The 24,789-nt window shown below is 41.4% G+C and overlaps 1 protein-coding gene across 3 annotated transcripts in view; it reads right to left on the bottom strand.

Moving 5' to 3' along the window:
* Window positions 1-2,036, bottom strand: part of LOC124714563 (dual specificity protein kinase CLK2) — a 34,193-nt gene extending 32,157 nt beyond the window's left edge. For 2 of the 3 annotated variants that reach the window (XM_047243035.1, XM_047243034.1), the window contains exon 1: window positions 597-2,031. In XM_047243035.1, coding sequence (XP_047098991.1) covers window positions 597-1,574 — 978 coding nt within the window. In that variant the 5' untranslated portion in view covers window positions 1,575-2,031. Of the gene's footprint in view, window positions 1-596 lie in introns of all 3 variants that reach the window. The other variant, XM_047243033.1, reaches the window with a different exon arrangement.
* Between the last annotated feature and the right edge of the window lie 22,753 nt (window positions 2,037-24,789).

Here is a 24,789-nt window from a genome sequence, read left to right as displayed (position 1 = left end):
ACTTAATTCACTCGACCTTTGTGAAAATAAGATGACTGCTGGAGTCTCCCCTTCATACGGTTTTAGAGCACAAAGATTATTTCTTCCAATAACTATTTAATTTTTCGACAGTCTTAAGAGTTTACGAACTTCCCAACAATAGTGTTGAATAATGTAGGCAACTTAAAAGGCAGAAATACTAAATTATTTTCTAAACCACCAATAAATATTTCTTGCACCAAATTATAGTTGTGCTAACTGAACCAATTTCAGTACTCTAATTAAAAAATCTTCTGCTTTATTTGGTGCATTGTATTTTTTCATTAGAAGCTTTGTTAATTCCTAGCCTCATCTCAGCTTTTCAACTAACATTTTGATCCATTAGTATACAACAATCAATGAAATTTACTTAAATTCTAGTGAATATCATATTACCACTCATGCCACCAGACCTTATCACTGTAATTTAGAGGGCCACCAAATTATATGAGATACCTCATACTAAGTAGTATCTTTCAATTAGGATCTCCCCTAACAAACATAACAAAGGGTCTGTGTACCAATTAAGGTAATTCTTCCTGAGAAAGGGAAAAATACTAAGATGAAGACCAACTTACAGTCGGCAGGGGTGCTGCAATATGTGGCTGTAGCGTGTGCTTGTGCTTCTGCAGCGATGACAGGTGTGGCTGAGGCTGTCGTGGCTGCTGCTGATCAGGTATGACACGCTTTGAATCGGTGAGACGCGAGTATGCTTCATCCAATGCAGAGTACTTCAGAATGAGAGATTGAATCTCTTGTCGCTTCGCTTGGCGTTCATCATCAGCTGGAGTGGTTGACGGTTCATCCACAGACAGTGGTATTTCAACAGGGCAAAGGCGAGAGGGTAAATAGCGCTCCCGGCGTGGGGTTCTAGTTCGAGTCCGGGTGCGGGTACGCGATTCTGAAGCCAAAGGCACAGCTGCACTGACAGGTCCACGATCGGACTTATGCCTGTGGTGACGGTGATGGTGGTGGTGGTGGTGGTGATGGGAATGGCCATGATGGCGATGCTGATTTAATTCAAGGGCTGGAGGAGAATCTCTTAATAACTGCACATTTGTCGCACTCTTCTGCAATAATGGAAGGCATTCGATCTCTTTGTCATTATCTCTCTCATCCTTCTCCCTTACTCTTTCTCTGTCACGTTCTGGACGACGCTGCTTTAGTACTGCAGAATACTTGTCTTCAAGACGCGACCGAGTAGTGCCTAATCCGAAAGTAGCAGCTGCAGCAGCAGTAGTAGTAGCAGCAGCAGCAGCAGACGAAGTCCCAGGAGTGGTGACACTGGGGGGTGATTGAGGCTGTGGCTGACAGTCTGCGGTTGACGACGGTCCGCGTACACGCGTCGTCAAACGTTGAAGCAGACTTGAACATGACTCGCTCAGAAGCTGCGTTACACTACTGGCAGTAGAAGATCGGGCGTACCGATGTCTCCTCGCGCCTGCCGCCCCAGCACTCGCGTCCCAGCGACCGCCCGACTCTACACCTGCACCCGCCACAGCTGGCGCTGCCGCAGCCGTCGAGTTACCGTGGTTCGTGACGGCAGCCCAGATCATGGTAAGACTCGAACCTCTCGCGTACGCTCCGGGGATGCAACTAAAGATACCCTGGCCTGGGGCAGGCAAGTGGTAAGGCTGCCAGGCGGGCGGGTGCCCCCTGCCAAATACTGGCCAAGCTAAATATAACAACGCGCCTCCGCGCGACGACGCATTGGCCTTACGTAAAGGGATGTATAAGCCCAACTCACCAGGCAGTGTCAACCTAGTGGCATAGGTGTCAGCTGAAAACCAAATTTTTGAAGGTCATTAGCCAAGCAGAGTTTTACTAGATGATAATGTCTGAACCGATTCATCTATGATGGTCTCATTGTAGCTCTATTATACGGACAAGTTTGGGGGAGCAAAACAGAAACATTCATTGAACGGTTCCGCCTATCTGCCTTCGGCGCGCCGCCTTTCTGCATTTCGTCCATTAGCAATTTATTGCTCACGGTAAACCGTAATTGTGTGTTTACCGAAGTTTAAAAATTACTTGTCGATGACTGAATAATTTTGTGAAATAAATTCTGTAGAACATTCCACTGGAATGACGTCAGTTTTATGGATTCAACAAGAAACCAAATTCACAATTTATTTTGTTGCAATTGCTAATATTTCAAATGTCGATGTTGTTTTTAAACGTTTCTCTCACACACTCGCTTGTGATTAATGAGTCGATGATTATACACCATCTTAAGCAAAAATATTTCGTAGAACAGTTTTCATAGTAGTGCAGTATTCTACCTCGTAGCGCAAACTCGCCGAATACATTCTCACGTTGCTTTAATTATTTTACTTCTGTTATTTGATAAAGGGAATTTTATTTAGAGAGCAGCATTTCAGTTTAGATAGAAGGGCATTACGCTGCCATTATTGTGTATGTTCGACCATAAAACATTTGCATAAATTGCTCCCCATAAATCTGAAATTTTCAGTTACTAACGGAATTCTGCATTAGCAACTATAAATTGGTCGTGTGTGTGTGTGTGTGTGTGTGTGTGTGTGTGTGTGTGTGTGTGTGTGCCACCTCTGCTTCCATCGTTTCATCACTATCAAAGACGACCTCCAAGTTATTTTGTAAACAGATGAAAATCGGATGGGGCAAAGTCGGCAGTGTATGGAAGATGATCCATGACAGTAAACCCTAAGAGTCCGACTGCTGCAAATGCCGCAGCGCTCTTGAGTAATGTTTCTCATGCGTTGTCATAATTGCTTTACATACTGTCATGTTATATGCTACAATTAGGGGCCTTCTAATGGTAATTTCAGCTGAGTTAGATGCATGACATTTAATACCACAAACGACATTGAGCTTTGAAATCAGTAACATGTAACTGGAAGCCATTATCAATTTATTGTATTAAGCTGAAATATTGCGAAACAGCCAAATGATTTATCAATTAGGTTATCTTGCTTCCTTCGTAGAGGGGGGGAAACAATGCCGCCTACAATTTAGCAACAAGGGCAATAACGTTCACTGCCCGGAAAATTGAACAGGCATTGTCAAGTGGCGCTGAGCACGGGCGCACTAGGCGCTTGGGCCACGTGCTGCGTCACGGGAGTTCTAATTCTGTGCCATGTTGCCGCCTCGCATCTTCCCACGGCCCCACTGAAACTAGACTGTTGCCCCAATAAAATATTTGAAATAAAGCCTGCTTACAAAGGCACTGCTGTCAGCATGAATATTAATAATCACAATGTTGAACATGTGGTGGAAAGTCTGAAGGGGTATCACAAAAGATGGATGAATTGTGTGCTGTTTTGAGCAGTTTACATTAATATCTGGCGGAGATCTGAACTCCTCGTAAGTTATATTAGGTGCAGCTCAATTTCATTGAAGCAATATATATGTACTGTTATTAATCGACAACAGATACCAAATCTCATCGAGAAAAACAATACATTGAGAAGCTAGTTTCAAGGTCAGATGTTCATGTAAGCCGGGAGGGATTTTGGAATGACAATGGTCAAACAGATCCAAAGGGAAACAAAATGCACAACTCTTTCAAATATTTTGAATAAAAGTTCCGGAAATCATTCAAATCCAGGAAAATGTCCTACTTTCTTTAAAGACGCCCGTTACTCTGTTGCTTGTTCAAGGAACTATGAGCAGGTGAGGTTATAACTTTCTTCAACATTTATATAAAACCGAACTGCAAAGCCTTTTTTCTTCGCCAACGGAGGTGTCAACACAATAGGCTATGGAGGAAACCGTGTAATTTTAGTTCCGTGTTCGAATCTTCAAGAAATTTCAACACTAACACATGTAAAGTTTAAGAGCTACCTTTCATTCTGCTGCGGCACATCAACATTCAATTGAGGCAAATTTTTATGTATTTCCTCGAATAGCCTATGGCTGGAGACCGCTATTATTAGCTATTACAGAGGCAACTAACGAGATTGAAAGCTGCCTATAACTGCCCAATCATGCGCCCCCACAATAATTTAAAATAACTGTGAATTAATACCGGAGACCTGCTAAAAGAACGTCTGTGTGTCACACTATTTTAAGTTCAATAATGCGTCGAGGTCTTTATGGCTATATGACATATCGGACAAACCATGAACTCATAATGGACAAACCAAGGACGGTGGAATTCTGCCAAGCTGGTAGTGCTGCTCAGAAGTTTATACATTTTCAATTGATGTTTCAATTGCACATGAGAATGGGAGAAAATAGTACCGAAATTTCTGTTACTGTTTGGTAAATGAAGTGACTGGAGAAGGAGCATTAAAATTACGATGAATAATTCAATATTTTGTCATACATCGTTACCGGAAATTGTGCTGATATTGTTTTTAGGGACTATTATTCATAGAAAATATTTCATTCGAGAAGCGTGCATCGACTGATACATGACACTAAAAAACGTACCAAAGAACAGGTTGAGAATAGGCGTCTCGCTATAATGTTCCAATGATGCACTTTACCTGTTTCCATTACAATGGGCACTAAGAGTCCGTTTCACTAGTGTAGTATCGAATGACGCAATCAGATTAAAAGAAACAAGAGTGAAATAACTATTAGCATTATTAAGCAAGTAGATGAAACATGTTTCAGAGTCAGGATAGGAATCTCTCCGACATACCGGCGCTCATTCATTAGTAGGCAGTTGCCTTTATTGTTACTCACAAGGTGTATGAAGTATTGAATTCCTTATATTGGCTGTTATTTAAGTTATGGTGTCGAAACTAGTACATTTTAACTTTGATTATTTATCAGAAACAATATTACTCCATTATATGGGGCAGGCACTGAATTCGGAAGAATGTCTGCCTTCATTTCGTACGGTTTACAGCTTTTGAAATTAGTTTTACAGGTGGGTTGTCTGAATGATACAAGTGATGACACGTGAATAACTATTCACCGATTACATATTTTCTAGTAATGCAACCTGTTTTGTTCACGATCAATACTTTCGTCAGAGCAGCATCTCGCATACTAATCGGGCGAAACAACACAGAATTCTAAGAATCTTTCGTTGTGGGATTTTCAGGCTCGCATTCCAGGCTCATTTGCTAAAAACATATTTCCAGTATCTAAATCAGAAACGAATCAAATGCTTCTAATTACATGGGAGACTACCACATTTTGTGCGTTCATTATACTCTCGTGTTCATTACAAACGAATGTGTAACTTCTTAAATTTAGCAAATGATACTCGGATGTCAACAGTGTTTCAATCTTTTTGCTTTTCAACACGCCAACAATATTTCGTGTGAGATATTCATATGGAGGAATCTGTAGGACTACCGTTCGTCTGCTGCATCCCATCAACGATTAAAGGACCACACTATTACACAGGTGATGTGGATATATGGCGTGGTGAGCTGCTCCTCGTGTACTACACTTAGGAAATTTTATTTTCCAAACGTCTTAGATATTTCATATTCATTACAAACGCCATTTAAGTACTTAAATTTGTTCTAACAGGCGCAAGCTGCCCTCCACCCCTGGCTGGCGAGTCCACTGTGTACGCCTTCGCCCGAGCTTGTGAGCTGCCTCGCCGACAAAAATACTACTGGACGACCACGCTGCCCAAAAAACACGCTCCCGCAGAAGCAGCAGGAAAAGCTGCACTTCCAGTACAAGCCTAATATGAATTACAAACTGACAATGCTTCGCCATATACGTAAGATACCAAATCACTAACACTAACATTTTCAGATTGCGAGAAACTTTTTCCGTGGATGAATCTGAAATTAATAGAGATTACTTCTTACGTGAAACATTTCACTCTTCGAAATAGCAGCATCAGCGCACGTACTGATACCAGTCAAGAACACTACACTGTTACGTCTGCCTCATGTAGTCATCATCCAGTTAGTCTGTCACCCACCCGCCTCTAGGACAGAATTCATATACCTACAATGGACTGTTCTGTTACATTTTGGAAATGTTAACAATCATTAACGCTTCCTATTTACCTGAAAACGCAAACAGCGTGTCACTTTTATTAGTGTGAAATATTTTTGTCTCTCTCTCTCTCTCTCTCTCTCTCTCTCTCTCTCTCTCTCTCTCTCTCAAAAGCTTCGATTAGGAAGGGTCTCGTTAGATCTGCCTACACTTTAAAAATCTGCTTAAGTATTTCGTCGGGTAGTATTTGTACATACAGTTTTGGGAAGTGCGATTATGAACTTTCATAGTACTGGTACGCTTTTCGGAAACTTAAGAAATGACAAATCCCAAACGGTGAGAAAACTTTTAGTTAACTTACAGTCCAAAGCGTCACTGCATCAAAAATCGTTAAATGGCAGATGGTGTAATTTATCCTGATATCGTTTGAAACTCCGATTTTTGTATGTATTCGCTACGTTCAAATACTCAAGTCCTTCACACCATTTTTTCTGTAGTCTTTTATATGCAGTCGCAATTTGCGTCACAAAAATATGTACTGGTTTCTCCAGAATTACAAGTGTATTACTGATCTAAAATAACTACACAGTGATAATTCCTTCATGAACTAAACAATTAATTAGTAGACATGTTAGAACAATATTAACAAAGATCAACTCAGCCCAATCAAAAACATTTTACTTGCCTGACGTAAACTAACTGCGACCGAATTAATTTTAGTGTACAACGAAAATTAAATTTCCAGTCCCGGTCCTCCGTTGCTTTACATGCAATGAATAGAATTAAAATGACCTACCAAGCTTGTACCTGTGAATGGGAAAAGGGTGTGTGTGTGTGTACACGCTTCTCACCTGCAGAAGCGGTATAGTCCCGCCTGCGAATAGCCTACGCAGACGTGCACGAGGCCGACGCATGACTGACTGTAAGGTTTTGTTGCTGCCGCCATGGGCGATTCTGTTCTCTGGACTCTGGGCACCAGGGCGTGCTAGTTCGTATCACTCCCCACAAAGCACAGCCTGCGCAAGCCGGACAGCAGTTATCGATAAAAAGCGGCCCAGCATATAAACTAATGCCGGTTTCATAAGTGCAACGGTAAAGCGCGTAGTGATGAGGTTAGCAATGCTTGATGTACTTCGGAGGAAAACCGAAGTTAATCTTTCATCGGAGTAAACAATGAGCAGAACTTTGGGTATCTTTTACTGGCTACTGTCTCCTCTTCGGAGATGGGCATTAGTAGTTAAAAAATCGCCGCCATTCCCATTCGCTTGTTTGAGCCGTCATATGGAGCTAACCGGTGATGAGAAGTGGAACGTTTTAACTTTATAGTGTCTTGATCCACTCAGCAAAATTTTCTAATAATTCTGATTTAAGTTAATAGTATTAAGGTACAGAAATGTGTACTTTCTGGTCGTATCGCACGTCTACAAGGATGTTTTCATTTACAGTTCTGCAATTGTTTCTGACACCGAGGAATTCCAAAATGTTCACTGCGCTTCGGCAGCGCTTAAACAATTTTGATAGCATGTACGTATTCTGAACGGTTTGACAGTATTTAAGAACAGTGAGCAGCTAACTGAACATTCATGACGGAGGTTTTACTGTCAAGCACTTCAAGCTTATTTAACTCCACCTGATTTCACGATATACTCACGGCTGGGATCATTGAAGACTAATCGCCGATTCATTTAAGATTGGTGGTGGTAGGTGAGAAATTGTTAGTAATATCCTGTCAATAGCTATTAAGGACCTGTGGAAAATTAACTTGAGATAGCTGGAGCACCACTTTATCCCATACGTCTAACGTTAAATATTACGTTTATCACAGTGCAGTCTTGTCTAAACGCTACAGGCACGTACGCTGGAGCTGTCAGCATGAAACGTAATCTTTCCATTATAGTTTGGTCATTTCACAAGAAAAATGATAATGTACAGAACTGCGCTTCTGCAGGAAAGCCGTTGAGTTACGAACAGGAACAACCAGCACCACCAGCCAGTACATTCACGAAAGAATGGGGCTACATTCACAATGACAATTAGACTTTTAAGAATTCGACATGCTGGGCTATGAACCACATCTGTGCACACATGTAATCAGAATTTATCTCCTGTTTTTTCCTGTTTAAGCACTAAGCCAATAATTTTACGACAGTTTAGTAAGTTTCGGCACTGTTGTCTATAATGACTGTTGGACAAATTACACTACCTAAGTTTCCAGCCTGAACTCAACCACTGAAAGAAAGGTCCATGTTTTCGTTCATTTCTGACGACAAACGCGACCCGAAGGTATGTTGGGTGCAATGTGGCTTTCGTGTTTGTATAAATTATCCCAAATTCCTATCTCGCTATTTGTTGTATTAGAAACTAGAGCGGATTCTTCTTTCACTGATATCACGGACTATCGTTGAGTCAGGAAGAACAACGCATTCCCTCCACTTGCAAAGATGAGCAGTGACCTGCTACAATCAAATGGAAACAGGTGCAAGGTTGGCGGAGGACCAGAACCAGCAAAGTGCGCAAACTCCGCCGACGGTAGAAATAACCTATCCGTGCGATATTTAGCCAGCACTGTTCGCCCGTTTCATTCTAAATGTGTACAATGCTTACTGCCAACACGGTCTCCTTGCCACTTACGGACTTTTTGAACAAAGGGGTTTTCTGCTTCCTCAGTAGTTCTCGTACGTCAGAAGTATCTGGTATATTAATTTTTTGGGGTAATTAAAAGTTTCGTATACTGCGTTACCTTGACGCTTAATTCGGAAAAAGGCGTCGAATATGTTGACATAAATAAACGACAGTAAGGACAAGACCATTTTATGTGTATGGCTCAAAGTTGCTAACTGGCATGCATACTTTCACTTTCCATTTACGTGTGTGCTCCGAAAGTAGCTTTGCCCAAGTTACCAATGTAAGCGTAGACGTAAACAAAATTCAACGGATTAGGTCGTACACCTGTCCCAATCATGGCTGGATATGTGATTAGTATGTCGCCAATCCCTCCAATTGTTTTAGCCAACTAATGAACCCTGTTGCTGCTGCTGGATTCAAGCAGTTCGTCTTTCGCATCACGAAGCTGAGTAGCACTCTGTTCCAGACCTGAGGTGAGACCTGCAACAGTCCTTCCGTACTGAAGGCTGCGACGCTAACCAGTAAGCTACGGAGACAATTTATTTATGGCGTAACTACGGCGCGATTGATTAATAATGGGAGATGCGACTCCTGATAGGAGGCGGAGTCAACCCGCGTCGGCGCAGCGCACAGAAACATAGTTGAAGCGACTTACTGGTTCACTCTTTCGACGACGGCAGTACGACACCAAAATGTAACCAGGTCGTATTGCCCGGCGCAACTAGGAATGCTGGTCGCTCCACACAACTTGTTTCGTGCGATAAACGGCGAGCAAAATTTCAAGCTATCCATTGTGGCTCAAAAAACTGATGTACATGAAGCAAAGCAACATTCAACTTTGTGGTTACAATCTCAGTAAAACTTACTTTTAGCGTAAAAATTAAAAACCGAAAGATTATTACGTATCTTAGAGTCAGATACCACAAGCAAATAATGAAGTGGCTCTGAGCACTATGGGACTTCTGAGGTCATTAGTACCCTAGAACTTAGAACTACCTAAACCTAGTTAACCTAAGAACAGCACACACATCCATGCCCGAGGCAGGATTCGAACCTGCGACCGTAGCGGTCGCGCAGTTCCAGACTGTAGCGCCTAGAACCACTCGGCCACCCCGGCAGGCGCAGATAATGAACTGGTTTTCTTTTAGCATAGTGTTAGTAGTTATTAGTAGTACTTCGAAGTCAAATAAAACACCGTCAATGTTTTGGAGAGTTTGAAGTGAAAAAATGTAGTCTCTTAATGGTTACGTTTTATGGATTTTATAGCCTATACCGCTGCGCACGAAATGCAGCTAACACGCTGATTTTTTTTTAAATACTGTCATAGGAGAGCTATATCTCTTTCCTGCCTCCAGAACATACACGAGATAAAGCAAAGACTGTCCATGACGCGCCACATGCGATGCCAGGGCGGAGTTGCCTGCGTTTCTCTTTTTCGTAAACTGCCCAAACAAGCTGAAGCCAGAAACTAAAACCTTCAACACAGGGAGTCGTCAGCTGATGATTTGCTGGCTAGAAGTTTTTTCGGTCTATGCTCCTCGATTTCGGGAAGCTTTGTGACAGGAGTAAAAGTTGATAAGCGATCAAAATCCTGTTATTTCTGAATGGAAAGGTGGACGATGCCATAAAGGACACAAAGGGTTTTCTTTATCATCAAGGGAGATCCCTATTTCTTCAAACATATTGTCTATTCCCATAACGAATTCGCCACCCACTGCTACACAATCGCCGGCCGTAGTGGCCGTGTGGTTCTAGGCGCTGCAGTCTGGAACCGCGAGACCGCTACGGTCGCAGGTTCGAATGCTGCCTCGGGCATGTTAGTGTGTAATGTCCTTAGGTTAGTTAGGTTTAACTAGTTCTAAGTTCTAGGGGACTAATGACCTCAGAAGTTGAGTCCCATAGTGCTCAGAGCCATTTTGCTACACAATCGATGATGACTGATCTCGCTACAAATCCAGCAACAATCCTTCCTGAATCACATGCCACTTGGTGAAACTGTAGTTGCATAAATAGTATTACAACTGTATTAATTTGTAATCATAATTTATGTAAGTACTATACTGATTAAAGTAAAATAATAGGTGGCCTTAAACACTTTTCATGGTTGCATTTTTAACGACACTCACACTTTTTCCACCAGCTTACACTGTTGTAACAAATAGCTCCTCAGCAGAAGAAAGATCAAGTGGACTCATTCTGCAAAATTTGGGTTCGCATTGAGAAACCTCACAATAACCTAAAGCTGAACTATGTTTGATATTTATAGCATTGTACAGGTGCACTCAGTACTCCATCTTCTTTCCAGTCTTAACTTTAAATAGTGACTGGCCCAATAACTATCTCTTCAGAAGAGTTGATGATTGCAACGGAAACAAAATAATGAGTCGTGTTGTGGTGTTGCTTGTTATATCGAGTATAGCATCGCTGATCGTATCGCCTATTGCGTCGCACCGCGTCGTGCGACTGTTACTGCTACGTACGATATTGAAGTGAACGATGCGTAGTTCCTTCGAAAATACATACATACATTGCAGTGTCTTATTCATTCGCCGAAAGAAGGCAAGCGAGTATCAATCAACAAGTCTCCCCTGTACAGGAAAATACATAATGGATGACCGAGTGCAGGTTGTGGACACATGGTTGACCCAACATATGGAAGTTTAGGTCTGGCCGTGGGTCGTGCTCAGATACCCTAATGATAAAGCGACCGCTCGCGATAAGCGAGGAATTCCGGTTCGAGCTCCGGTCCGACACATATTGCCACTGTCATCCCATAATACAGCTGACGGCTGCGCATATTCGCAACTGCAAATACATTTCATGTGTTACTGCTACGTGTCGTATTGAATATAGTGTCCTTAAGTGAGAACCGCGCCTGAAATCTGTATGAAGGCAAGCAGCGTTTGTCGGGATTAAATGCTCTTTCCTGGAAGAGCGCTACAAACTGCCGTACACGATGACTAAGAATCAATTTCCCGTCTAGCAGTGCAGTACAGCGTGCTAATTTGCAAGATTGAGTGTGTGCATTTCTTGTGCTAGTTATGTTTGTTACTAATTTCTGTATTTAGTCTAATGCTAACGCATCTGGTATAAAATAACTATTCTTCGGGCCAAGAGCGTCCACATGTTAGTTTGCAGGGGGGACGGCAAGACCTAGGGATACGAAATACTTTCAATATTTATGAAAACAAATGCAACGTAAGTATCAACAAAAAGTTCCAGTCCCAATCCTCTTAAAACCGGCATAATTCCAAATATTCAAGTAATTTTCTTGAAAGAAAAAACACCTGACTACAAACCGTTTTTCCTTTCCTTGAGAGCTACGAGGTGACCCTCTCCTCTTGCCGCGGTTATGTTCGCCCTTGCTTCGGGCGAAGCTGCGCACAAGTTCGACAATGACTCAAACGGCACGATTCATAAGGTTCGGCGCGAGTTCGTGGAACAGCCTGCAGGAGCTCCCTTGTAACGTCGATGGGTCGACAGAATGGGGACACTTCTCGCTCTTCAGTTTCCAGACACACTACGTTAATAAGAATGATAAATGTGAACGTACATAATTTTGAACTATTTTCTTAATTGGTTTCATCTAATCTGCACGCGAGACTGATGTTCCCCATACATTAGTAATATCCCTCAAAGAAATGACAATACGAATCACCGTTTGTGCTAAGTACGTAACTAGCTCTCATTTTGTCGCCCTCTAGCAAAAGGCACATATTTCACATTACTCAAAATATCTGTGTTGTTCTGTTTTTTTGAACACACCGCACTACATTTGACAACTGAAGTATTATTGTCACCAGTAACCAGAAGGCAGTTTAATAGATGATTTTTCTCTGTTGTCAGTACTGTAGCTGCTAGGGATTTTTTTTTCCCTATTCGCGTAGTAGTCGTTCAACTAGTGCAACATAATGTAAAAACCCGACAATGTATTCCCGAAACCCAGAGGAAAAGTGACATTCAATTCTGAGAACGCCGGCAACATAGCCGACACGTTCGTTGTCAGACAGAGTGAACAAGCACGTTTTACCATTGCTGTGGTAAGGACTATCTACTTTTCTTTCTTGTAGCTAAGGGGTGCAACGTACTCCCAACAGGTGTACAGTGTATTAACAGGTCATATAGATCTGGTACGTCTCTGTAATCGAAAAGCAGAAAGCTGAGTTACTTGCCGAACGCCCAGCGATCTATTTCGGGCATGCCTTGTCAACACAGAAGCACGCAATAAAGAACTCCACGAATCTCTCTCTCTCTCTCTCTCTCTCTCTCTCCAGCGTGCGTGCTCGCGCCAGCACAATGCCCTCTTCGATTCCAGATAAAGTGTTTCAAGATTCTCTTTGGTTAATAAATCCAACTTACTGGGGTAATGTGCTGGGTGAATCTCTCTTTCCATAAACACATGAGAGTAGACTCAATTTTAGAAACTTACGAAGTTAAGCTCTTCGTTCCCTACTACTGCTATTGGTGGTGGTGGTTGTGGTGGTGGTGGCAGCAGCAGCAAACTTTCCACTTCCGTTGCTCTGCATCAAAAATCGCTGAAACTCAAGTCTTCTACGTACGCAGGGATAATATTTTACGGGATACAATTTTCTCACCCAGGATCATTTTAACGTAGCGAAAACATACTTAGTACCAGGCAAACATGGAACTTACAAATGTCTCAGATTTTATTTAGTGACTATTCGAAGTATTCGAGCCGAGTGATTATCTGTGTCGCTCATAGCTACTATTCATTTGAACACATGAATTAATCAAATTATTGTGAGTTTAGTGTGCATATTGTTACAGAACCAGTCTATGTTATTACAAGAAACTCCAATACTAATTTGTGCAGGCAATGGTTTAGGAGTTAATTCATTGAAGGGTGGGAGAGATTCCAGTGATTGCTTGGTGGTGAAATCCGGCAGGCGGCACAATGCGCAAGCGCAAGTAAGCGAGGCAACTCACAGCGGGAAGGGTTAGCGGCAGTTGCCACCACCAGCAGGCGCCAGCGGGTGGCAGCGAACACCAGTCAGCTGGCCACGGCGCGGCCGCTTCCATCACTGAACAAACACGCCGACCGGGAGCCCGCCGGCGTCAACAGCGCCTCCACGCCGCAAATAGCGGCGCTGAGCGCCTGTACTTCGCCAGCTCTACGTTGCAGGCCAGTGCTTCACGGCGTAATCATGCAGACCTCACATACTGATTTTTGGGAGATTCTTCAACAGTATCCATAATAACCACATCGCAAGCCCAGCCGCCTAGGATAATGCTCTTTGGATCAAACTCGGCACGACATGTTTGTAGTAGTAGTAAAAACTAGGCATGCAAAACGAATTACTATTTCCAGACTGCGAGGTCAAACTTGATAACAACTGATAATCTCCTTACGTGTCACACATCAACCAATCCTTTCTTTTAGTCAAGTTATGCCACAAATTCTTCACTCCCAACTGTATCAAGTACTTCCTCTCATTGATTACATGATCTACCCATCTTGAGCATTCTTCTGTTGCACCAAATTTCAAAAGTTTCTATTCTCTTCTTGTTGGAACTACTTATTGTCCATATTTCACTTCCGTAAATGACTACGTTCCGGGCAAATCCCTTTAGAAAAGTCTTCCTAACACTTAAATCTGTATAAGATGTTAACCAATTTCTCTTCTTCAATGCTTTCCTTGCCACTGCCAGTCTACATTTTATATCTTCTTCAGTTCAGCTATTATCAGTTATTTTTCTGCACAAATAGCAAAACTCGTACTACTTTTCGTGTCTTGTTTCCTATCTGATTCTCTCAGTGTTGCCTTTATTGCAATACCATTGTTTTGCCTTTGTTAACGTTCATCTTGTATGTTCCTTTCAAGAAACTATCTATTTAGATCAAATGTTCATTCAAGTCCTTTGCTGCCTCTTATAGAATTTGGTCCCTGAACCTTTTGTTTTCTTTACTGTACAGACTGAATAACATCAAGGATACGCTTCCACTCTGTTTCACTCCATTCTCAACCACACTGCATCCCTGTCACACCCTGAATCAAAAATACTGTCTGGTTTCTGACAAATTGTGAATGACCTTTTGTTTCCTGTATTTTACCAGTGCTACCTTCGGAATGTCAGTGTGTATCACAGGCAACATTGTAAACACTCTCTCCAAGTCTACAAGTAATATAAACATAGGTTTGCTGTCTTTACCCTACAGTTTTAGGATAAGTTGTAGGGTCATTATCGTTACTCATGTCCCTCTATTTCTCCAGAACTCAATCTAATCTTCCCCAAGGTTAGCTTCTACCTGCTGTTCCAGTATTTCATAAATAATTCATGGCAGTATTTTGTCATCATGACTTATTAAACTCGTAGTCCATTGATATTAAAACCTTTCAGCAACAATTTTTTTAATGTCTGGGGGCTTTTTGCCTGTGTCATACAATCTTGCGTACTAGATGGAATAGTTTTGTCATGCTGGCACTCTCAAAGACATCAGTAGTAATGTCATCTACTCCAGGGTCCTTGTTTTGAGTAAGGTCTGTCAGTGCTCTGTAAAATTATTCCCACAGTATCGTCTATTATGGACTTCTCTTCCCCTTTCCATGACACTGCAGAAAGTTCATTTTCTTTGTACAGCCGTTCTATATATACACTTCCGCCTTTCTGTTTTCTCCTTTCACCAAGTAAATTCTTTACCTCCTGCGACAGCTAAGGAATTCTATGGGAACTTGTGTTTTTACCTATGTGATCCTCTGCTAACATCACTATTTTACCTTGCAATGATAACTATTCGGCTTCTACTTTATATCTTCTGTTTAGGATAATTGGTGTCTAACATTCCCCCTGAAACTCTCAACTTCTGGTTCTTTCAACTTATCCAGTTCTCATCTTAATTTCCTACATTTCTGTAATTTTTTTTCCCTTTTGATCTACAGTTCATAACCAACTGTAGTCAGATCCCACATCTGCCCCTGGAAACGTCTCAATTTCAAAAGTGGTTAGATGTACACTGAAGTGCGAAAGAAACTGGTATAGGCACGGTTTTTTAAATACAGAGAGATGCAAACAGACAGAATACAGCACTGCATTCACAACGCCTATGTAAGACAGTAAGTGTCTGGCGCAGTTGTTATATCAGTTATTTCTGTAACAATGGCAGAATATCAAGATTTAAGTTAATTTGAACAGGGCATTATAGTCAGCCCACGGGCGACGGGACACAGCATCTCAGAGGTAGGGGTGAAGTGTGGATTTTTCTGTACAACCATATCATGAGCGCACCGTGAATATGAGGAATCCAGTGAAACATCAAATCTCTGACATTGATGCAACCAGAAAAAGATCTTGCAAGAACATGACAAATGACAACGTGACATAAGTGCAACCTTACCACAAGTTGCGCAAATTTCTGACCTGTTGTTGACTGGAAACATGTTGCCTGGTCAGACAAGTCGTTTCTAATTGTATCTAACAGATGGACATATACAGGGGACTGTTCAAGCTGATGGAGGCTCTGTAATAGCGTGGGGCGTGTGGAGTGATATGGGACCCCTGATACAACTAGTTATGACTGACAGCTGACACACATGGAAGCACCCTATCTGCTCTATCCATTCATGTCCACTGTGCATTTCGACAGACTTGGCCAATTCCAGCAGGACAACACTACATCCCATACAAACAGAATTGCTACGGAGTGGCTTAAGGAACACTTTTCTGAGTTATTAAACACTTCCGCAGACCACCAAACTCCCCAGAAATGAACATTGTTGAGCATATCTGGGATGCCTTGTAACGTGCTGTTCAGAAGAGGTCTCCACCCTCTCATACTCTTACGGACTTATGGGCAGCCCTGCAGGATTCCTGGTGTCAGTTACCTCCAGCACTACTTCAGACAGTCAAGTCCATACCATGTCATGTCGCGGCACTTCTACATGCTTGTGGGGGGCCCTGCACACAGTGTGTTTTCACGCACGCCTTCTAGTGTTATCTAGGTCTCTCCCACATATACAACATGCTTTCACGGTTCTTGAACCGAGTGTTAGTGATGATTGAATTAAACTACGTGGAAAATTTTAACATGCGGCTTAGGCTTTCATTTGTTTCTCTTACTATTCTCCTCATCTTTCTTGTCTTGCTAGTGAATGCCAATCACTCAGCACAAATTTTCATTTTACTTAACTGTCTGAATAACTTCTATGTCATATTTTCTTTCAATCTCTCTATCTGCAAAGTAAATTGGCACATTCACTTGTACAAGATTTGTTTAGTAAGTGATGCAATACAGTTTTTTCTTCGGCCAAGTTCAGATGACAAAAATGCAGAATTTACTGTGGAATATTTCCACTTCAGCCCCTACAGTTTCTTAACGTTTCGATACATGGCGGTGCTATACATAGTCTTCAATAATATTTTTGATGTGTGACGGCGCTTTACTTAGTCTTCAAAATGGGGTCTGTAATGGAGGTGCATTCCAAGCAGGGAGCTGTCATTGAGTTCTCTTAGTGGAAAATCAGATCACAGATATTCATAGGCACTAGTGGGATATCTATCGAGACCTGTCAATAAACTAAAACACGATGAGTCATTGGTCGAAGAATGTGTCATCACCAAAACAAGGTCACGCAGGGTAGTCCGATCTCCTGCATGCCGAATGGTGGCAAACAGCTGTGACTCCTATGTTGGAATGCTCATTCGAGGTGATCAACTGATCACAATCAAACACCTTGCTGCTTAACTGGATGTCTCTGTTGCTAGTGTTGACACACTCATTCGACAATTGGGGTGCTTCTAGGTGTGCCCCCACTGGGTCCCTCGCCACCTAACAGTAGACCATAAACATCAACAAAGGAGCATCTGTGTGGGATTGCTTGCATGTTACGAGACTGATCTTTTATGATTTTTTGTCGATCAAAGGCAATGAAACATGGGTTCGTCTCTTCCAACTGGGAACAAAACTGCAATCTATAGAGTGGTGCTACACCAACTCTCCTCTGAAGAAAAGTTCAAAGCAGACTCCTCGGTTAAGTTATTGTGACTGTCTTCTCAGACTGAAGCAGTTATTCTATTTCATGTCCTCTCTCATGGTGCACTGATCAACTTTTGAAGTGTATTGTGTTACCCATAGGAAACTGAAGGAACGACTTCAGCAAATTTGCTGCAGCAAAAACACAAACTTCGCTTTTCCTGTGACAATGTAGGCCTCACTCAATTTTGTGCAGCCAAAAGGAGCTCACAAAATTTCAGTGGACTGCTTTTCCTCATCCACCCTGTGACCCGAATCTCACACCTTCCTACTTGCATCTGTTTGGCCCAATGAAAGATGCACTCTGTGAGGAGCAGTACGTGGATGATGGGCAGGTTATTTAAGAAGCACAACATTGGCTCTGACGTCAAGCAGTGGAGTGGTACAATGTGGACATACAGGCCTTTTCACTTCGTGGTGTAAGGCCGCCACACTGAATGGAGACTATGCTGAAAAATACGGTTGTTACCAAAGGACTGTGGAATAATATGGTATATTGGAATCCGGAATAAAACCAACCTGCTTTCAGAAAGGGGGGGGGGGGGGAATACTTGTTGAACGCCCATTGTACAGTGCGCAGATTTCTCTCTTTTGGCTATGACAATGTTTTCACTGTGCTGCTCGCAGAAGCTTAGTGTGTTGTTTGTTTATTATTTAGGCCTACTCCTGTGTTACCCTCATTTGGGTTTTTATAGCCCTGTACTCCCCTGATTGTAAGTCTCATTCATCCAGCAGGTGAATTTTACTTAGTACCACTATTTGTAACTAGCTCTGGTACAGCTGGTTGGATGACATTCAATAGGGGAAACTGGCAATTTAACATCCATTTTTGGCTAAATTCACGTATTTTTTCCTCGTAAGTGATTAGACATACAAATGTAAAATGTTGGCATACGATGTGCCTGGAGAAGAAGCTGTAGTCTGTTGCATAGGCTTTAAAAGAAAAAGAGGGAAAAGTGCAATTGGGGCATTTTCACTAAGATATTTGCTTTTGCAAAAACTAACAGTTTTTTTCTGAAATGGTCTTGTTTTCTTCTTTTTCCTGTATTTAAGCTTTGAAAAAGTGATTGTTTCTGTTGAGAAGCAGCAGCACTTTCCTTTCCTACCCAACCCAATAGTTCAAATATCTGCAGAATATTCATTTTGACCTCCTGTGGGCATTCATGGTTGTGCAATTCATACTTGACATCATCACTGACAGAACTGATGTAGTATGTACTTAGTGCAGAAGCAGAGCCAAAAACAATTATTTATACATTACAGGGTAACTTTGGCTGTAGTCAAATATGTTGATAGTATGAACTGGCCATCAGCCAATTGAACAGACTAAAATTATGACAACCAGAAGGGAGAGACAGTGGTGCGAGAAATAAGCCGCCCTCCTCCCAAGCTAGCCTCTACCTGTGTTGTATGTTTCTGCGAAAGCTCGTGTGACAAATGGTCACAAGGATTGCCAATCCCTTCTAGTGTAGTTAGGGTTGTAACATAGTTCCATGCATGATAGACCAGGATTAGTCTTCACTCATTTCAAAATAGTAAAAGAAAATAACAAGCAATGCACAACACCACATTCAGCAACAGCTACCACTCATTGCTTGCTAAGGTCTGCAGTATCATAAAAAACCAAGTCCATGTCCCACATCTACCAGCATTACCACAGTTCAAAACCCATATAACACACACGTTAAAAGTCTGCATTATACAGACTTCTGAATTTTAGCTACCACAAAAAGAGTAAATGTTTCTGGGTATTTTAAGTCAATAGTGTACCTACCAGAAAAGCTAAGCTTTCACATATAATATTGGTCTCTTTTGTATGTGTTAAAACTTTTGATATACGGTAAAATTCATTGCAGAGTATCAGTTCTTGCCCGTCAAAATTACAAAAAAATTAAGTGAAAATTACAATATTTGAAAAGTTTCCTGAATTCTAAAAAAATTCCTGCATTTTTCCCAGTTTTCTCCCGATTGAAGAAAATCTAATGTGAACACGTTTTATAACAACAGCTGCAGTATTGGACCAATGAGAATAATACCAGGTGTTAAGTATCACCACCTCCTTTGTCAGAGTTAGTGCTCCAGACATTGGCCCATTGCTGGAGGACCTCAAGCCTTTTACAGCTCCTATATTCGATTGCATCCGTCCGGAATCAGGGTGTAACGTGGACAAGGAAAAAAAATTCCAGATTTCCCGGTTAAAAATACAATTTCTCCCGGGTGAAAATACACTTTTTCCGTGTCAAGTGACAGTATACTCTTCTCGGCACAGTAAAATTCATCAATCCTTTGAATGTTTATGGTTTTATATACCAGAGTAGAGTTTCCTGGCACTTTAGAAAACGAAACTCAGGGGGGAAAAACATGTTTTGAAAGACCTGTGATGTGCTGCAACATGTACGCTGCATGTTTTCGTATTACGAAGGTTTAAATTTGAATTCCACCAAACACCGCATGTTACTTTCCGAAACATTGAAATCGAGATTGCGATGGGCTTTTGTAAGTCAGTCATAGCTCAAGTCACGTGATCTCGCCAGCTCATGGCAGCATAGGACACATGATGTACTTAGCCAATAGCAAGGTCACTCTTCAGCAGCGCGAACACGCAAACAAGAAAAGTTAATGGTTTAAATTAATATACATAGAATTCACATATTATATTGGTCTCGAAGATTAATAAGTTGGAAAAGAAGTTAAGCTTCCACATATAATGTTGATCTTTTTTGTGCGTGTCACACTAAGATACATCACACAAATGTGCCAGTGAAATTTTTAATAACGACGTAAATGTCTGATCTTCTGGGCTCTTAATTCTTCTAAATGGTCGTCCTCAAAGAGTTGATTTTTAAATGAGAGTCAAACGTTTTGTGATTTAAGAAATTCATCGTACATTCTCGTACATAGTTCATCTTGCGTAAAAGGAAATATGCTTTGAATGTAACGCTCTTCAAACCACAATTCGCGATATTATTTATATGGATATGGTGTCTTCTTTTGATCATGTCCGAAAGAACAGACACTATATCCACATAAGTATATAGTTCTGGTGATACCAGCCATGACCTCCTCCTCCTCCTCCTGTATGGATGCACACACAATCCCCGAACTCTTACGGGACTTGGTAAGAATGTCTTCCACGAGTAATGAGTGTGTTGGGTACAGACACTACGAATGTAGTGTGTAGACATACAAGTTGAGAAGGTGGGTCACGCGGCAGGTGTGCGCCAGATAGTCCCTGCAGTCGCACAATCCTTTGTGCCCTCGGTGGCTCAGATGGATAGAGCGTCTGCCATGTAAGGAGGAGATCCCGGGTTCGAGTACCGGTTGAGACACATTTTCACCTGTCCCTGTTGATATTTATCAACGCCCGTCAGCAGCTATAGGTATTAATATAATTCTAATTTCATTCGCGATATTTTCCTGTGACCTGTTAGAAATAGGTTCATTTCAGCAGTTGCAAGAGAGCAAGAGAACGCCACATAACAGCCATCACCGCACTTGCACAGCTATGACGCAAGAAGCCCATATGTTCGTACATGTAAAACATAAAAAGATCTTACATATGTCATAGAAGAAACAAGACATCAGACGATACTTCAAGAGTGTCGGAATTTCGTGAACCATACCAAAACGCATAATTCTGCTTAAAATGCAGATTCGTATGTAAATTTTCTTGGAGTACCAATACTGTATTATCTAATGTTTGGTTTTTTATTATGGCAAAATGCAATACGTGCACTTGAAATGCAGTGAACAGCTGAAAGTAGCCAATAGCGTGAAATTGTACACTTGGTTTCAAATATATTGACTGCCTCAGCAGAAAAGATTAATTTTAAGCCAAATCTCTTTAGCAAACCGGTCAGAAAGGTGGAAATAAAATCTGAAACTAACAACAAATTTTCGCCTTCCATAATTATGCGAACGTATTTTAATTCATCTGACAGCTCCTGGCCACAAAAATCCGTTTAGTCATCATTTAACGCGAGAGCAATAAAAGAAGAGGAAACAACAAAAATCACTGAACGTAAACACAGGCCACGTGGAGACTCTCCACCTCAACTCAGACTGCTCTGTGTATCAGCCCCAGATGTAGTATATTTCCCAGAAGCGGGAGAAGGTATTACTCATACGCAACTCAACTGCGCGTGCTCAAGAGACTCCCCCCCTCCCCTCCACAGCTCGAACAAATCAAATTTAACACACTGCTGTTGTCAGACACTTGTATGAGCACTGTTTTATTGTATACAGCGCATTTCCTTTGCAACTTAAGTTTTATTCCCCCCCCCCCCCCTCTCGTTCATGTTTTGTTGCTGCAGTATTATTCTGCAGCAGCAGGATACAGTAATATCCTTTGTTAGAGTATTGGTTCTTACCAGTCCAAAATCACAAAAATTTAACTGAAAACCGAAACAATAAAAAATTCCCGGAATTCAAAACAGTTCCCGGGTTTTTCTCCTGGATGAAAAAATTCCCGGGTTTTTCCCGGATCTCCCGGTTCATATACACCCTGTGAATTCATACAGGAGGATATACTGAGAAGGGGTTGGAAGAATACCTTACTGACATCCTGCTGACTCGTCACCTACCAATGGTGTTTTTTAAGTAGGTGAAGAGATGTTCTATTTTGATACCTGGTAAACCCAGCATCTAAGGAGAAAGTACTTAGCTGCTGGTACAAGATCACATTACAGCACAGCTATTGTGACAAAGTGTTGTCTGTAACACCCTGAAAAAGGCAGAGTTCCAAACGAAGATAAAACCATTCACTCTGTTTGTTGATCTCACAGCTGCCTTCAACTATGTATGGAGAGAAGGCCTAAACAGCAAATTTATTCAAATTATACACTGCAGAAGAACGGTGCAACTTGCTGACACTGCTCTATGATACACAACGTTCCACGTTATTTACAGGAAGAAACGTCAGCATGAAGAGTAAGCTAAACAACTGATTATCCTAAGGAACAGCTCTCTCTCTCTCTCTCTCTCTCTCTCTCTCTCTCTCTCTCTCTCTCTCTCTCTCTATCATATTGGTCAACTTTTACCTATCTGACCTTCCTGACACTTCGTTGAGAAAATTATGTTATGCCACAACCTGGTTCTGGCTGTTCAGTGGAAGGAACTGTAGCAGACAGAAGAGATGCTGACCCAAGATCATCATAATAGTGAATACTGTCCACCTAACAACGTTTTTTGAACCCGGCTCAGAAACTGAAGATTTCACTGCACGCACTACAGATTATATGGAACTCCGTGGAGATCACCAGCAACCACCCTGCATTCTTCAGACTCGTGTACTGAAGTGCTGAAAATTATGCATCTGTCTGGATGATCAGGTATCATGAAAGCTTGTAGGCATCCAAACACACATTGCTGTGCACATAATATCTGGCACTAACATACCCACCCTAATTAATTGGCTTCCAAACAGATAATTACGCCACCTGATTTTCTCAGAGAATTCATCAAGATCTCCAGGAATATTATTCCACCCAAGAATAGAGATCTACCACTTTTAGAAGACTACGGTCACATCCTGATCTGTGGACTGCTTCTGACATGGTTACCAGAGGTTTTAAACCTCTTTAAGAATGGAAAGGTCGGTGGGAAGCAGTGAGAGTTGTGCATCTGCTAAACATCATCTAAGCTGTACAAAGCAAGACAAGGCTTTCCTGAATTCAATCTGAACAGGCCATGGGAAGTGCAAAGAAGCACTCCACAAGTGGAACACACTGTCCAATCCAAGTTGTCAAGTAACATCACAACTTCACACCAGACTTGACATCATCACATTGTCAGTGAGTGCTGGAGTCTAGCGTATCATGGTCATGAAGATTTCCTGCTAGCAATTGCACAATCTGTATCACTTCAGTCAGGGGGATTAGCTTCATAATCTCTGATGTTCTTGAATTTAGCATACGTTAAATTCAGGAGTAAATAAGAGAGACGAATTTTTTGTTTTCTCCAAAAAAATTCCCGCGCCGAGATACAGGCCTCCAAAGATGACACTGCGAACACCATTTTGAAGACCCGAATTTCGGAATTTTTTTTTTAAAATGCTGCATCTCTGTAACAGTTCTAGATGTAGTACTGTACTCTGTATAAAGGAGAGCTTCCACTTTTAACCTTGACAGGTTTTATTTTAAAAAATATTTTTTTTCAACTTTCAGGGGTAATTTGACCTTCCCTGAAGTTGTTTCTTACTCATTTCTTTGTTACAATGTTTGTTTATATTGTCTTTGTTACAATTTCTTTTCACTTTCATTGTTGCAGTTATTTCTTTTCACTTTGTTGTAGTTTCTTGTCAATTTCTTTGTCGTGGTGGTTCATTGCAGGTTTCTGTATTTTAGTTGTTCAGTGCTAATTTGTTTACTGAAGAGGTGTCCAAGAAATCTAAGACCATCCAGCGAGTTGTGTGTTTTTGTGAGGATTTTGCCAGTTTACACGTTTGCAGTGTGTTTTGTGAAAAGGACTGTTTTAAATGTGAGAGTTAAGTGTGCTGACTATTTGCATATCCATAAAAGAGTGATATGAGACAAACAAAAATAGACAGGTTGGGAATAAGTGCTCTCATTTGAAGACACTGTTGCAAAGTGAAGATGTATCCAGTGATGACCTTTTGTGTTCTAAATGTTTAGACATAACAACAACAAAGATAGTATCTGAACAAGGTGAAGCCTCCCATGGTGCAGCTTTTGGATCAACAGAGAAAGAATTGAATACCCTGAATCAGTCAATTACAGAGGAAGTTGTTAGTCCTGTTAAGAAACTGTGGTCAGTGAAGTAGAGTCATAAGCTCTGTGCATCAAGAAAGCGTAGAGAAATTACTAAAGCTATGGATGAATACACTACAGCAAAACTGACCACAATCTTCAAAGTAGAACTTCCATCTTCAGAAGAAAATTAACCAAAGCACCTCTTGCCAGAAAATTTTCACAAATATAAATTCAGCTGTTGAATATTGTACATCCTACAGTGAAAAGGTGCAAGTTTTAACTATTATTCCAGAGACATTTTCAAAGAAAACAATTTTGAACCACGTTACATCAGTCTCAAAGTACACGATGGACAAATCAAGAAATTTGAGGTCTGTAAAATGAGTCTTTGGAAGACCAGATCCCTATTATGATCAACCTGTAGAAGCAGCTCAAGTTCAGATAGTGCAGTCATTTTATATGGAAGATAAATGGGACTGTTCTCGCTAGAGTGCAAACTTTAACAGCTGAAGGTCAAAAAGTTGCGAAAGTGAAGAGGTACACAACTCACAG

This window comes from Schistocerca piceifrons, chromosome 1 (assembly GCF_021461385.2).
Source record: "Schistocerca piceifrons isolate TAMUIC-IGC-003096 chromosome 1, iqSchPice1.1, whole genome shotgun sequence".
In the NCBI taxonomy this organism is placed as follows: Eukaryota; Metazoa; Arthropoda; class Insecta; order Orthoptera; family Acrididae; genus Schistocerca; species Schistocerca piceifrons.
Note: the sequence above shows the minus strand (reverse complement) of the source record. Positions and strands in the feature narration are given on the sequence as shown.